This window comes from Seriola lalandi, unplaced genomic scaffold (genome assembly GCF_002814215.2).
Source record: "Seriola lalandi dorsalis isolate HSWRI2012SDOR001 ecotype SW California unplaced genomic scaffold, Sedor1 jcf7180002054322, whole genome shotgun sequence".
NCBI classification, from domain to species: domain Eukaryota; kingdom Metazoa; phylum Chordata; class Actinopteri; order Carangiformes; family Carangidae; genus Seriola; species Seriola lalandi.
The window spans coordinates 1-15332 of NW_019524875.1; the positions used below are offsets into that span (position 1 = coordinate 1).

The 15332-nt window shown below is 40.9% G+C and overlaps 1 protein-coding gene across 1 annotated transcript; it reads left to right on the forward strand.

The window, feature by feature from the left end:
* Positions 1 to 312: 312 nt before the first annotated feature.
* On the forward strand, positions 313 to 15204 carry LOC111655517 (myosin-4-like; the record flags this gene model as incomplete). Its single annotated transcript, XM_023406957.2, has 37 exons — positions 313 to 469; positions 552 to 579; positions 661 to 769; positions 873 to 965; positions 1058 to 1121; positions 1214 to 1312; positions 1413 to 1516; positions 1604 to 1742; positions 1851 to 1969; positions 4063 to 4212; positions 4288 to 4458; positions 4554 to 4860; positions 5260 to 5336; positions 5491 to 5578; positions 5665 to 5782; positions 5860 to 5983; positions 6072 to 6208; positions 7272 to 7527; positions 7608 to 7850; positions 7939 to 8115; positions 8201 to 8346; positions 9127 to 9217; positions 9308 to 9697; positions 9786 to 9912; positions 10006 to 10124; positions 10211 to 10407; positions 10488 to 10671; positions 11729 to 11894; positions 11997 to 12121; positions 12211 to 12519; positions 12611 to 12814; positions 13706 to 13831; positions 13927 to 14097; positions 14193 to 14297; positions 14400 to 14495; positions 14572 to 14703; positions 14797 to 15204. Coding segments are annotated over 37 exons (5469 nt in total), but the record flags the coding sequence as incomplete, so codon positions are not given.
* Positions 15205 to 15332: the final 128 nt, after the last annotated feature.

A 15332-nucleotide genomic window follows, 5' to 3' on the forward strand; every position in this document is an offset into this window, starting at 1 on the left:
CTATATGATAAAGACGGATATGTTGACACGTCTGTTTATAGTAGATGGGAATACGAAGTACAAAAAAAAAAAAACCCACTCGAATTTCAGAGAGGTCACTATCTCATAAACTTTCAGCTTGAAATCCAAGGCAAATGGAGCACAATGCTAAATCCTGTCATTTAATCTACCTTACTTTACATTGAAAGTGCATTATACCTCTGCGAGCACAACAGGAGCCCATTATGTTAGATTATACAAGAGTCCTTGCTTGATCCATGGATTTTCCAGTTTCCGTGAATTTAATTTGTGTTTGCTGTGTTTTCCATGCAGACCTACTCTGGACTCTTCTGTGTGACTGTGAACCCTTACAAATGGCTGCCGGTCTACAACCCAGAGGTGGTCCAGGCCTACAGAGGGAAGAAGAGGATGGAAGTTCCCCCTCACATCTTTGCCCTGTCTGATAACGCCTACCAGTTCATGCTGACTGGTGCGTTTGCAGCCCAAATCAATTACAACTGAGTAATTATTATTTTTGCCACCATCTAATCGTCATCTTTGTTGTCTCCCAGATCGTGAAAATCAGTCTATACTTATCACGTAAGTACAGCAGCGATTTTGAATATCTAACGTCAGAACAAACAATCAGAAGTTGAGATGTGTATTTTTGATTTTGCTTAGTGGAGAATCAGGTGCAGGCAAGACTGTCAACACCAAACGTGTCATTCAGTACTTTGCGACAATCGCAGTGTCTGCAGACAAGAAGAAGGAGACCAGTACTAAAATGAAGGTGAGCTCGTGCAGGTTTTTGACCGGCTGTGCAGCTGGTGGAGTCAGTCATTTGTTTTTCAGAGCAGAGTGGTTGTCAGATATACAGGTCTACTCTCCTATAGGGGACTCTGGAGGATCAAATCATCCAAGCCAACCCACTGCTGGAGGCATTTGGGAATGCCAAGACTGTAAGGAATGACAACTCCTCTCGCTTTGTGAGTGAGCCTGAGGGACTTCATTTAAATTAGATTTTCCAGGAATATATCCAACACAGAGTAAGATGTCAAATTTTTTTTTTTTTGGCCAGGGTAAATTCATTCGAATACACTTTGGCACGACTGGTAAACTGGCGTCTGCAGATATTGAAACATGTAAGTTACATACAAATGTTTTACAGAATATTGTCTGTGATTGATGATGTTGCTGCAAGTTGAAGTTAATTTTGCCTTTTTATTCCTTGAAGATCTGCTAGAGAAATCAAGAGTGACATTTCAGCTGTCGGCTGAGAGGAGTTATCACATCTTTTATCAGCTTACTTGCAACAAGAAGCCTGAACTTATTGGTATTCTGATGAATCCATTTTCAGTTGTTTAATTTTTCTTTTTCTCACATGTAGTCGACCTTCATACACAAAGATCTTAACCTAATTTCTTTAACTTTAGATCTGCTCCTCATCACCACCAACCCCTACGACTTTGCCTTCATCAGTCAAGGGGAAATCAATGTCAAAAGCATAAACGATGCAGAGGAGTTAATGGCTACAGATGTGAGTTGACTGAGTGAAACCACACGCAGCTTGCTCCGTCGTTTCAGTTGCTTTACATCTGACTTTTCCTATTTTTTTTTAATGCAGGAAGCCATTGATATTCTGGGTTTCACTGCTGAAGAGAAAGTGTCCATCTATAAACTGACTGGCGCCGTGATGCATTATGGGAACATGAAGTTCAAGCAGAAACAGCGAGAGGAGCAGGCGGAGCCCGATGGCACAGAGGGTGAGGACCGCCCATAAAAGCTTAAATGCCAATAAAGGAATCAGGCATACATGAGAAGATAAATCCAGAAGGCGGCTTTTTGTTTGAGATGTTTTTCTTTCACTGCAGAAGCTGATAAAGCAGCATATCTGATGGGCCTGAACTCTGCTGATCTGCTGAAGAACCTCTGTTATCCCAGAGTAAAGGTTGGAAATGAGTATGTCACCAAAGGACAAAATGTGCAGCAGGTAAGACTGAAACCAAACATCTTTTAAATAGCCCAATGCTTCACATGTATCTCATACTTATCTATCATAATCTCATGCACAAGATCATCCGAGATGAGCCACTGGTTATCAGCCATCCTGTTACCTCTCAATAACCATTTGGTTGATTGTGATTTTCCTATAACTGTATGTTGAGTGTATTATCACTATTATTCCATGAACACAGAATTGTTTACTAATATTCTTTAAATTTACACCCTTAAATCTGAAAGTTGAACAGTGGTACATGGACTGCACTTATATAACACTTTTCTAGTCTTAGAGACGACTCAAACACACATACATACATCACACCCGTACACTGATGGAACAGCCACCAGGGGCAATTTGAGGTTCACTAGCCAGTAACTGAGATGGTGCTGCTACATCACACCACATGATTCTCAAAAAATAATGTTCAGCTTCCAGCTAATTTCACTCTAATATACAACAAAGCCGAGTTGTAACTATATACAGTGCAGTCTGAAAGTAAAAGGACAGTGATTGTTTTGGCTCTTCAGTACGATGACACAGCGACTGTGAGTTTTAAAGGCTCACTTTCATATTTAAGCTGTTGAATGTTTATTTATCAAGGACTTTCTCTATGTTAACGTTCTGGACTGGTGAAGTCATCCACAAAACATCAATCCAACTGACTGTGATGGAAATCTTGCAAGCTTTTTTCAGGAGACACTTGAAGTCTTAAGCAGAGGTATTTGGATACCTAAACCTGAGCATGATCTCATGTCTGACCTAACTCACATTGAGGATTTTCCTAATCGTCTATCCTAATAAACTAAAATAAATATGACGCATGCTATCTGTCCCTGGAACACTAAGGCACATCAAACTCTCCCTTAAATGTTTGCATCTTCCTACATGTGCTATCACTAAGAGGCCTGCTACAACCTTGGCTACTGCTGAAGTGAGTAAAGCAGCTGCACACTCACAAGCCTGCAGATAAACTATGGGCTTTAATGGTGACCTGTGACTGACCTTGTGTGTAGACACTTGCTAAATGAAAGAATACAGACTAAGTGAAAACACTGAACTTGTGTTACACATACTAAACTTCACATATATTTATAATACTTCACATACTACACTGAAGGAAAAAGCAAGAAGTGAAGATGGCTGCCTTCCAAGCTTGGCAAAGCATCAACGTCTGCTGGGGCCTGTGGGTCTCAGACATCAGACTGACTGCAAGCCAGATATTAAATACTTTATTAAAGATTAATAGTTAAACTTCTCCACCTACTCTCTGGCTCCTGATTAATGATTTGATCATTTTCATGCAATACATGCAGCTCAAAGTAGATAAAGAAAAGACAGTGGATGAAAAACAATTATAAAAACAAGGGAAGAAATTTGACAACAATAATAATCATACTAAAAGTAACAACAGTAATAATAACAGATTATAATAGGGAGAGATAAGAGAAATAACAACAGTGAATAAGAAATGTGCGACACAGGATTACATTAAAAAAAATGTTTAAAATTAAAGAGAAGATATTGTAGATGAAAAACGATGCAGTCTAATAACCCTCCTCATGTGTTAGAAAAGGGTTTACGACTTTACTGTTTAGGGTTAAATTTGACCTGTGTTTGAATTCATTAACAAGCACTGAAGAAAACACTTTTATCTGCATAAGAAACTTGTTATTCATCCAAAACTATAATATATATATATATATATATATATACTTACTTGTATGTAAGTTTAACTTACAGTGTACAAATCCCTTTTAGTTTAAAATAAAAACCCTGGCCTCTGATTCCCCTCAGCTTCAGGAATCATCGTCACAGGAGTCACAGATAACTGCGATGAAACCTGTGGAGAGACATCAATATGAAATATTGTTATTGTTATTTCAGTAATGACAGACAGAATGTATAGGGCCATCAAAACACTCATGCGTATATGTATAAACTAGAGTCTTAATCTGATGTGAGTCAGCAGCTCTTGAATGTCTGTTTCATTTCAAATCCATTGTGCTAGTTTACAGAGCCAACACACTAAAATTACGTGACCTTCCAGATAATTGTTCCTTTTTGACTTTCCCTCTTTTCAGGTGTACAATTCCATCGGTGCCCTCGCAAAGTCCGTCTATGAGAAGATGTTTTTGTGGATGGTCATACGAATCAACCAGCAGCTCGATACGAAACAACCCAGACAGCATTTCATTGGTGTTCTCGACATCGCCGGCTTTGAGATCTTTGACGTAGGTGTTTAATGTCTGTAGGCTTCCTGAATAACGTCTGTTTATTTGAATATGATCTCTACTGCTTTCTTTTAGTACAACAGCATGGAGCAACTCTGCATTAATTTCACTAATGAGAAGCTGCAGCAGTTTTTCAACCACCACATGTTTGTACTGGAGCAAGAAGAATACAAAAAGGAAGGGATTGAGTGGGAGTTCATTGACTTTGGTATGGACCTGGCAGCCTGCATTGAGCTCATTGAAAAGGTATTGAATACTCTGGAATTTAAAATAAGAACCCAAATGGAATTAAATGTCGCAACTGTCATAATGATTATTAATCAAAATGCTTTCTTTCCAAGCCAATGGGAATCTTCTCCATCCTCGAGGAGGAGTGCATGTTCCCAAAATCAACAGACACCTCGTTCAAGAACAAACTGTACGACCAGCACCTTGGCAAGAACAGCTGCTTCTTGAAGCCCAAACCAGTGAAAGGGAAGCCTGAGGCTCACTTCACCCTGGTGCACTACGCCGGCACCGTGGACTACAACATCACTGGCTGGCTGGAGAAGAACAAAGACCCGCTTAACGAGTCCGTTGTTCAGCTTTACCAGAAGTCATCGGTCAAAACACTGTCCATGTTCTATGCAAGCTTCTCTGGCTCGGATGGTAACTAAGCTTTTTAACCATAGTTGGCTTTTCTGAATATTTATAAACTATTGGCTGTGTCTGATTCTCCCCCATACTGTATTATTGAAGATGATATCACTGGCTGGTTTCAGAGCCAAGTACTGAGAACTTGTGAACCCATATATTATTGCTGGAGTTCATGAACAGCCATCCTCATTTATTCTGCAGGCATCTGTACTTATTACCATGTTATCATGAATGTTTATTGTAATTTGTTTTTCAGCATCATTGTGGAAATGCAGAAATACATATAGGGAAAAGGTTGTGTGTGATTTCTGATTATGGATGCATTATGGAGAATTATTGTACATGCAAAATCAAAATGATCAATCAAAGTGAAACACAAATCAACCCATAAATGAATGCACCATAATGCAGATGCAGCTGCAGGAGGAGCAAAGAAAGGATCCAAGAAGAAAGGAGCATCTTTCCAAACTGTGTCAGCTCTGTTCAGGGTGAGATGAGAGTCTTCTAAAATCTTAAAAGCTCTGTGGTATTTTTTTAAAATTGTTTTTAATAAACTAACTAGGGGAATGTTCCTTTAGTAAAAAAAAAAAGGTCTGAATACTATAAACAGGTTCTACAGTTCACCTGTAAATGTTCTTCCAGGAGAATCTTGGGAAGCTCATGACCAATCTGAGAACAACTCATCCTCACTTTGTGCGATGCTTGATACCAAATGAGACAAAAACTCCAGGTAGTTTTGATAACCCCTTCATTTCTAGATACACAGAATATCCTAAAGAACAATATGAATAAAAATAACCATCTCCTTCATCATAGGTGTTATGGAAAACCACCTGGTTATCCACCAGCTTCGCTGTAACGGCGTGCTGGAGGGCATCCGGATCTGTAGGAAAGGCTTTCCAAGCAGAATTGTCTATGGGGACTTCAAGCAGAGGTAAATAAAGCCTCACCTTTAAATAATTCATAATGATTTGGTCTCACACTCAGTCATGCCTGTTATTCCTCCTATAGATACAGGATTCTTAATGCCAGTGCTGTTCCTGAAGGACAGTTTATGGACAACAAAAAAGCTGCAGAGAAACTGCTGGGCTCAATCGACGTGGATCACACTCAGTACAAGCTCGGACACACTAAGGTTTTCTTTTGTTCAGAGCTACCTAGTTAAAAGGCAGAAATGTCAGGACTGAATAAACTACATAAAAACTAACGACCTTTAATTTCAGGTGTTTTTTAAAGCTGGTCTGCTGGGAGCTTTGGAGGAGATGAGAGACGAGCGGTTAGCCCAGGTTGTGATGTCCACTCAGGCTCTGTGTCGTGGATACCTCGTCCGGCTGGAGTATATGAAGATGATGGCCAGAAAGTAAAGATATTTACTGCTTTAAAGCTCCCACCAACCAAACTCTGCTTTGAGCTAAATGCTAATGTCAGCATGCTAACACGCTCACAATAGCAATGCTAATGTGTTGATGTTGAACTTGCCATGTTCACCATCTTATTGTAGCTTAATTAGGTCAAAATTTGAATTTGCCAAACAGGTTTTTAACTTTGATGCTCAGCTTTATCTCATTACATGAGGTTCATGAAATTGTGGGAGTTGTTGGCTTCACCATCATTGCCATCAGCTTGAAGTGAATTTTGATGCCTCTGTTAGACAACCACAACACCAACACATACACAAAGGAGATATGAAACAGACTATTAACTTGATTCAAATTATGGATTTCTCTAGGTTTTTTAATTTGCTGGAAACATTTGTGATAATGTAAGTTCACAACTCAACAAAATATATGGTAACAATGGTCTAGTCATTTTTAGACATTTTAATGTGGAAAAATTACATATTATAACTTTGAATGAAAATGAAAGGAATCTAAGGTTTTGTCTTTAAACTGTGAAATTTAGTGAAGACACATCAGAATCAGCCTTGAAAAATTAATTAATTAATAAATTAATTAATTGTAATGAATGTGCAACCTAAAATCTAACGAAACTTCCAGAAATAAGCGATAATAATATCACAGAAGACACAATCTCAGTTTATCAATAGTCGCTATGGTCTTGATGCATCACTGTAACGTAGGTTTGACAGCGACATACACATTATTCACATGTTGTGATGGCTGCCTGGTGGGAAAGCAAAACACCCTCAGAAAAATGAAAAACTTTAAAAATGTCATGTAAAATCATTGTCATACTTTAAAAAATCGGCCTAGCTGTGCCAAAACTTGCAATTTTTTTCCCTATACACCAGAACTGAATTTGGATGGTTGATTTGGTTAAAATATTTTCAGTCAGGATGTATCCAAATTTAGTGGTTTAGAATGAATATATATGTGTAAAAATCACACCCAGTGCAATAAGAAAAATGGCACCAGACGAGCTGAAACCTGCAGAGTAAACTTATCCAAGTCTTATTTTGACAGGGAGGCGATCTACACGATTCAGTATAACTTCCGTTCTTTCATGAACGTGAAACACTGGCCGTGGATGAAGCTGTATTTTAAGCTCAAACCTCTTCTGAAGAGCGCAGAGGCCGATAAAGAAATGGCCCAAATGAAGGTGGATTTCACTAAGCTCAAAGAAGATCTGGCCAAGTCAGAAAACCGGAGGAGGGAGCTTGAAGAGAAATTGGTCTCCGTCGTACAAGAGAAGAATGATCTACTACTTCAAGTCCAAGCAGTAAGTTATACCACAGAGAGAATTAGTGCAAGTTTACCTAGTTGTACATGAATAATTTTGGTACCTAAACTTGACATCAGGAGGCAGACAACCTGCTGGATGCAGAGGAGAGATGTGAAGGACTCATCAAAAGCAAGGTGCAGCTGGAAGCCAAGCTGAAGGAGGTGATGGAGAGACTGGAGGACGAGGAGGAGGTGAACGCCGAGCTGACCGCCAAGAAGAGAAAACTGGAGGACGAGTGCTCAGAGCTGAAGAGAGACATCGACGACTTAGAGCTCACCTTGGCCAAAGTGGAGAAGGAGAAACACGCTGTTGAAAACAAGGTAATGTTACATACCTCGTGTTGTCTAATGTTGCTGTATCAGCATGTTGGAGGAGACCTGTCACATCAGTTCTTAATAATGGCTCTAGGTGAAAAACTTGACTGAAGAAATCATGAGCCAAGACGAGAACGTCGCCAAACTGTCCAAGGAGAAGAGAGCGCTGCAGGAGGCTCATCAGCAAACACTGGACGACCTGCAGTCAGAGGAGGACAAAATCAACACTCTGACCAAAGCTAAGACCAAACTAGAACAGCAGGTAGATGAGGTGAGTTATAGAGTCAAGGCTGGAAAGACTGATATTTTATTAGCTTCAGTTAAGATGCACGTGATGACCAGATTTGTGTTTTCAGCTTGAGGGGTCGCTGGAACAAGAGAAGAAGGTCCGGATGGATCTGGAGAGAGCCAAGAGGAAGCTGGAGGGCGATGTGAAACTTGCTCACGAGTCCATCATGGATCTGGAAAATGAGAAGCAGCAGCTGGACGAGAGGCTGAAGAAGTAGGTTTTCCCTGGTACCCATAATATTACAATTATAGATACGGTTTTACTAAATGAATTATAGCTATATTCATCGGTATGGTGGTGTGTTATAAAACATAATGGGCAAAGTTACCGTGGTTTCTAGATGCTAGGTTTCTGATCATCTGCAGATCTGTCTCGATGTCTCACCATCTCAGCGACTATGAGATGGTTCAGAAACCTGGGTAAGGTGTTTACATGCAACAGTATCCTGGTTCCTATCAGACTACTCCTGGTAGTTTATATAGGATTCTCAAAACTGGGATAAGCTGTTTACATGCAAAAAACATAACCGGTATACTAGTGTGCATACTAGTGTCTTACAACCTGCAGCTGTTTGGCTCAGCCTCACAGCTCTTATTAGTGGTGTTTCCAACAGCATTTGGCAGCTGTCTCCAGTGACGCCGAACGGCTAACAGACAAAGTTATCAACTAGCTGGTGAACATACCGCAACATTTGGCAGCTAAGGAGACGAATATTTCCCTGTAGCTCAAAGAAAGTGAATGTTGGACTTAACACTCATTACTGTCCCCAAGGTGTCAACTACAAGTCCTCAAAAAGGCAATAAATAAACTCATCAGCGACCCCACACATGTCCGTTATGACTGCTTTGAGCTAATGCCACCAGGAATGTGTTTGAATTGAAACAAAATGAAATATTACTTTAGACTCCTTGTGTAAAGAGCTTAAGACCTGCTCCAATTCCAAATAGCTAAATGAAAGCACAAATGAACAGCAGGCTTTACTTCACTTGACAGGAAAGACTTTGAGTTGTCACAGCTGCAGACGAAGATAGAAGACGAACAAGCTCTTGGTACACAGCTGCAGAAGAAAATCAAAGAGCTCCAGGTGAGGAATCAGTCACTGACTTGGGTTTGAGGTGACACCGCAAAGCTAAATTACTTCCAGGATCACATCGTTGTAATATCGTATCTTCAGGCTCGACTTGAGGAGCTGGAGGAAGAAATCGAGTCAGAGCGTTCAGCTCGGGCCAAAGTGGAGAAGCAGAGGTCTGATCTGTCCAGGGAGCTGGAGGAGATCAGTGAGAGGCTGGAGGAGGCCGGAGGAGCCACCGCCGCTCAGGTTGAGATGAACAAGAAGCGTGAAGCCGAGTTCCTCAAACTGCGCAGAGAGCTGGAGGAGGGTTCCTTGCAGCACGATGCCACCTCGGCTGCCATGCGCAAGAAACATGCAGACAGCGTGGCTGAGCTCGGAGAACAGCTTGATAACATCCAGAGGGTCAGGCAGAAACTGGAGAAGGAGAAGAGCGAGTTAAAGCTGGAGATGGATGACTTATCAAGCAATATGGAAACCATGGCTAAAGCAAAGGTTGGTTATTGTACTCATCATAATTTTTTTTTTGTTCACTTCCATTTAAAGAGATGACAAGTGAAACTTTTCTCTTTCCAATTCAAAGATTCATTTGGAGAAAATGTGCCGCTCACTTGAAGATCAACTGACTGAGTTAAAAACCAAAGAGGAGGAGCATCAGAGACTCATAAATGACCTTTCAAGTCAGAAAGCTCGGCTGCAGACAGAAAATGGTGAGGAATACTTTGTCAGATCTGAGCAATAATGTCATAGTCACATTCACTCACTGACAAGCTGTTTCTAATTTTCCTACAATTATCATCCAGCTGAAATGTCTCGCCAGCTTGAAGAAAAAGAATCGTTAATGTCACAGCTAACTCGGGGGAAGCAAGCCTTTATGCAGCAGATCGAGGAGCTGAAAAGACTCCATGAGGAGGAGGTGAAGGTAAGGTCCGGCCAAAGAGATGAGCATGGTCATAGTTCAAAGATGGAGCTCAAAGTGTTTATGCTGGTTCTGTAATTTCGTTTCAGGCTAAAAACGCCCTGGCTCACAGTTTGCAATCAGCTCGACACGACTGCGAGCTGCTCAGAGAGCAGTACGAGGAAGAGCAGGAGGCCAAAGCTGAGCTGCACCGCTGCCTGTCCAAGGCCAACAGCGAGGTGGCTCAGTGGAGAACCAAATACGAGACCGACGCCATCCAACGCACGGAAGAGCTCGAGGAGGCAAAGTAGGAAGGATCTCCACATCAGTTTCAAACAGGATATTATCCCACGGGACCTTATGATAAACCATGAGTCTTTCCCACAGGAAGAAGCTCGCTCTGCGTCTGCAGGACGCAGAAGAAGCTGTGGAGGCCGTTAACTCCAAGTGTTCCTCTCTTGAAAAGACAAAGCAGCAGCTGCAGGGAGAGGTGGAGGACTTGATGATGGATGTCGAGAGGTCCAACGCTGCTGCTGCTGCCTTGGACAAGAAGCAGAGAAATTTTGACAAGGTTTTAACCTTCAAATTTTATAAGATATCATGTAAATACTAATGTAAGTGATACACTGACTGAGAAACACAGACAGTTTCATGTCGGGGAAGGAATCATTTTAACGTGATAGGTGCTTAAACTGCGTGCTGCAGTAAACCTTGAACCTGGGCAGATATATAGATATATAGTATTTTTAGTTTAAGGTCTCGTTTGGTAGCTGGCTTTTTACCAAAGTACAAAGGTGTTAAATATACTATATAATATACTACTACTATATTTTAATGTGGTAAAAAAGTGACCTACTTTGGGCCTGAATGTTTCATTAAAAAGTCTAGGGAAGCATTTAGTCAGAGGTGGGGAAGTTAACCAGATGTGTATCTTTGTTTTCCTCTCTGTTGTAAAACCTAAACAAACTCTGAAAACACTTCTGATTAAGCATAAATTTCAACTTGACAAAATGCAACTCATCCAAATCAGGCATCCTATATATTCTAGTCATAATGAGGCGAATATGACAAAGGTGAGATTTCTGCCTTATTAGAACTTGGACAACTTAATTGGCCCATTTGGCAAATGCAGCAACATGCAAGGTGGATATTTTACTGCAAATGAAAAGTACACGCAAGTTGAAGCTAAAACCATTTTACTGAAATAGCAAGTTAACACAAAGCTGTCAAAACCAGGAACATCTATATCATCACAGGGACGAGAAGTATCACTGCTGCTCTTGCCTGATGAATCTGGTGTCACATCTCTAGCAAAACGTTTACAGAACAGGATATTGTTCCTCCATTGCCTGATTTGTCCGCTGTTTATGTTACCGTCCTGTTCAGGTGTCTCTAGGAAACTAGGTCTCCACCCTCAATGGGACTTACCTGGTTTGAATTAGTACGTTCTTTAGGACAACCTTGAAGTTATCCATAATAACGTTCAAGGAAACATTAACTTGAACACCATGGATCACCTTAATAGCCTTCTCTCTTGCACAAGTTCACATTTAACCAGACTTTTAGATATCAAACTTAGAAAGAAAAATTTGTGTTAAATATTCAACTTTCAAATGAACTTCCTGTAGGTTGTGGCTGAGTGGAAACAGAAATACGAGGAAGGTCAGTCAGAGCTGGAGTCAGCTCTGAAAGAGGTGCGCACTCTGGGCACTGAGAACTTCAAGATGAAGAATGCCTTTGAAGAATGCCTGGAACAAGCGGAGACACTTAAACGCGAAAATAAAAATCTGCAACGTATATATACACACTCTTTTTTTTTTTTTTAAATTTACAATAATGCTGTAGCCAATGTTTTTAGTGGCAAATGGTAGAACATCATATTTCCTTTTGTTGCAGAGGAAATCATGGATCTCACAGAACAGCTGGGAGAAACAGGAAAAACCATCCATGAACTCGAGAAATTAAAGAAACAGGCTGAGCAGGAGAAGTTGGAGGCTCAGACCGCTCTGGAGGAGGCAGAGGTAGGTGGAAGAAAATATCTAAATTATATATATTTAAACATACTCTACAATATCTGGTCAACATGGCTGTATGTCCCTTTTTTAATCAGGCCTCTGTGGAGCATGAGGAATCCAAGATCCTGCGAGTCCAGCTGGAGCTGAACCAGTTGAAGTCTGAGGTGGACAAGAAGGTAACAGAGAAGGACGAGGAGATCGAGCAGCTGAAGAGAAACAGCCAACGAATCATTGACAACATGCAAAGTAACCTGGACGCTGAGGTCCGGAGCAGGAACGACGCCCTGAGAGTGAAGAAGAAGATGGAGGGAGACCTGAACGAGATGGAGATCCAGCTGAGCCATGCTAACAGGCAGGCGGCCGAGGCCCAGAAACAACTGAGGAACATACAAGTTCAGCTCAAGGTACTACCACATATAAGACCCTGTACAGACTGAGCAATGTTTCCTTTATGAAGACATAAGTAGAAGGACACTGTTTTATTTGATTGTGTAGGAAGTTCAGATTCAACTCGACGATGTCCTTAGAAACAACGATGACATAAAAGAGCAGGTCGCCATGTCTGAGCGCAGGAGTAACCTGGTGCAGGCTGAGATGGAGGAAATCAGAGCGACTCTGGAGCAAACCGAGAGGAGCCGCAAGTTAGCAGAGCAGGAGCTGCTGGATGCCAGCGAGAGAGTCCAGCTGCTTCACTCGCAGGTTCTTCTTTTATCATGTTTTCATTAGATTTCACTTTCAAGGTAGCCTCATAGAAAGTCTCTTTGAGGGAACAGGAACCTTTTGAGGAATTCAGGTCCTCTACCTGCCTTTCCACCAGGGAACCAGGGTCTAAAGTTCTGGGAAGACAGTTTCACCCTCAAAAAAGCGCCGCTGCTCGGGGGGTAGTACTTTCTGAGGGTTCAGGAACTTTTGGCGTGGGCCTCGCAGCGCTGAATGTTGGCCATTGTTCAAGTATACTAGCATTGCTTTTTTTTTTTTTAAACCTGCAGCTACAAACACGTTGTTTAGCTTAAAGTTTGTGGCCAACAATAGTAAAGATGGAGCAGCCCAAAGAGCTTTTACAGCTGATGGACTGAAAACAAAGTCCAGGCTTTGTGGTTCATTTTTGTACAATGACTTGAAATGTTTTGATACGTCAGCTGACTTATTTGCATAATCTTCTGGGGCTTTGGCCCCGCTGTGAAAACACAAATCCACAATGTTCTGGAGGAACTTTGACCCCTGGGAAAGTTCCTTGACATTAGTTCTTGGGAAATCAAAGTTATTAATTATTGCAGGTTTAAGTCTAAAAATAGATACATTTATTCCAGTTTAACATAAGATAAAAAGAAAAAGACTGATCATAGCTCAATAAAATGTGCATTCACACAATTAGTGTCCAATTTGTCAGACTGAAGAAGAGAACTACAAATCAGCTGCTTTTCCTTCCTCAAACTGATTTCACGGTCTATATTACAGAATCAAGGTATCACTGTGTCATGATTCATTTGGCATTTATATAGCACCATTATATTGTATAAATCATCATACAGCAAACCTTGAATCATCATATATTATTAATCTAATGTGAAATGAAATGATCTTTGACAGAACACCAGCCTGCTCAACAGTCGGAAGAAGTTGGAGGCTGATCTGTCTCAGGTTCAGGCTGAGATGGATGATAGTGTCCAAGCAGCCAGGAACGCTGAAGAGAAAGCCAAAAAGGCAATCACTGATGTAAGAGCTGTGTGTGTGTTTTTGTGTATGGATTTTACTCAATTTCAACTTGAGAAAAGCAGCAATCTACTAACCGTTTGACTCCATTTTCTCAGGCTGCCATGATGGTGGAGGAGTTGAAGAAGGAGCAGGACACCAGCACTCACCTGGAGAGGATGAAGAAGAACCTGGAGGTGACGGTGAAGGACCTGCAGCAGCGTCTCAATGAGGCCGAGAACCTGGTCATGAAGGGAGGAAAGAAGCAACTCCAAAAACTGGAAGCAAGGGTAATGTGTTGTACTTTATCGCCGAAAAATCCTGCTTGATTGACATTTTTGTGTTTTTGCGAAACTGCTACATATTCAAATTTTGTCTTTTGCAGGTGCGAGAACTTGAGAATGAGCTTGAAGCAGAACAAAGACACGGGTCAGATGCTGTGAAGGGTGTTCGCAAATTCGAGCGCAGGATTAAGGAGCTCACCTACCAGGTAAACTTGTGGGAAAACCTTGTTCCTTTTCATACAAAGGCTCTGTGAAGTTTTAGTGGTCTATCAGATGTGAAGTATTTGTTCTCTGTTACCAAATATCAGTCTGATGAAGACAAGAAAAACACGGTGAGACTGCAGGAGCTGGTGGACAAACTCCAACTGAAGGTCAAAGCGTATAAGAGGCAGGCTGAAGAAGCTGTGAGTGACCTCTTTTCGACATTAACATTTGATTACTGTGACATTTGGAAAATTTTACTTATTTGGTATCTGGCAGGAAGAGCAGGCCAACACTCATCTGACTAAGCTGAGGAAGGTGCAGCACGAGCTGGAGGAGGCTGAAGAGCGCGCCGACATCGCTGAGTCCCAGATCAATAAGATGAAAGTCAAGAGTCGCGACATGGGCAAGGTTAGTCAGTCAGCTTCTGGCAACAGACTGCATCTTATAAATATTGATAGAAATATTAACTTTTAATGTCTGTCTCATTTTCTCATTCACCAGGCAAAAGACAGCAGCGAGTAGTTGTGATTGGCGCCATGAAGAGGATGAAGTCTGCTGTGTCTCTGAAGCTAGTACGCAACATACTCTTAATCAAATATGCATTTATTGCTTCATTTAAAATCACTATGTGTATAATTTTATATGATCATTGCGTCTTTCAAATTATTCTGATGGCCAAAGTTTTGTTTGTAGAGAAATGAAACTATCCAGGTGAAAGTCGGTGTGGACTTTGACTTCAGTTTCAGTTCATTTTGTTATTTTCATTGTTTCTGCCACAGTGTCATTTTGTAACACTGGAGGTGCCAAAGCAGGAAATTTTCAAATTCTACATGCAGCAGTTTTAAATATGAAGTTGTGCACAATGATGATTAACACCTGGAATTGATCGCATTCTTTCATTTTGTGGTAGTGGATGTATGTTGCCTTAATTACAATAAAATATAAAAGAAAATCCAACTATTTTATTTCTTTTATTGTTCTAAAGATATATGACCATTATTCTCATTATTATCCTTTTTTTTTTTGTATTTGTATTG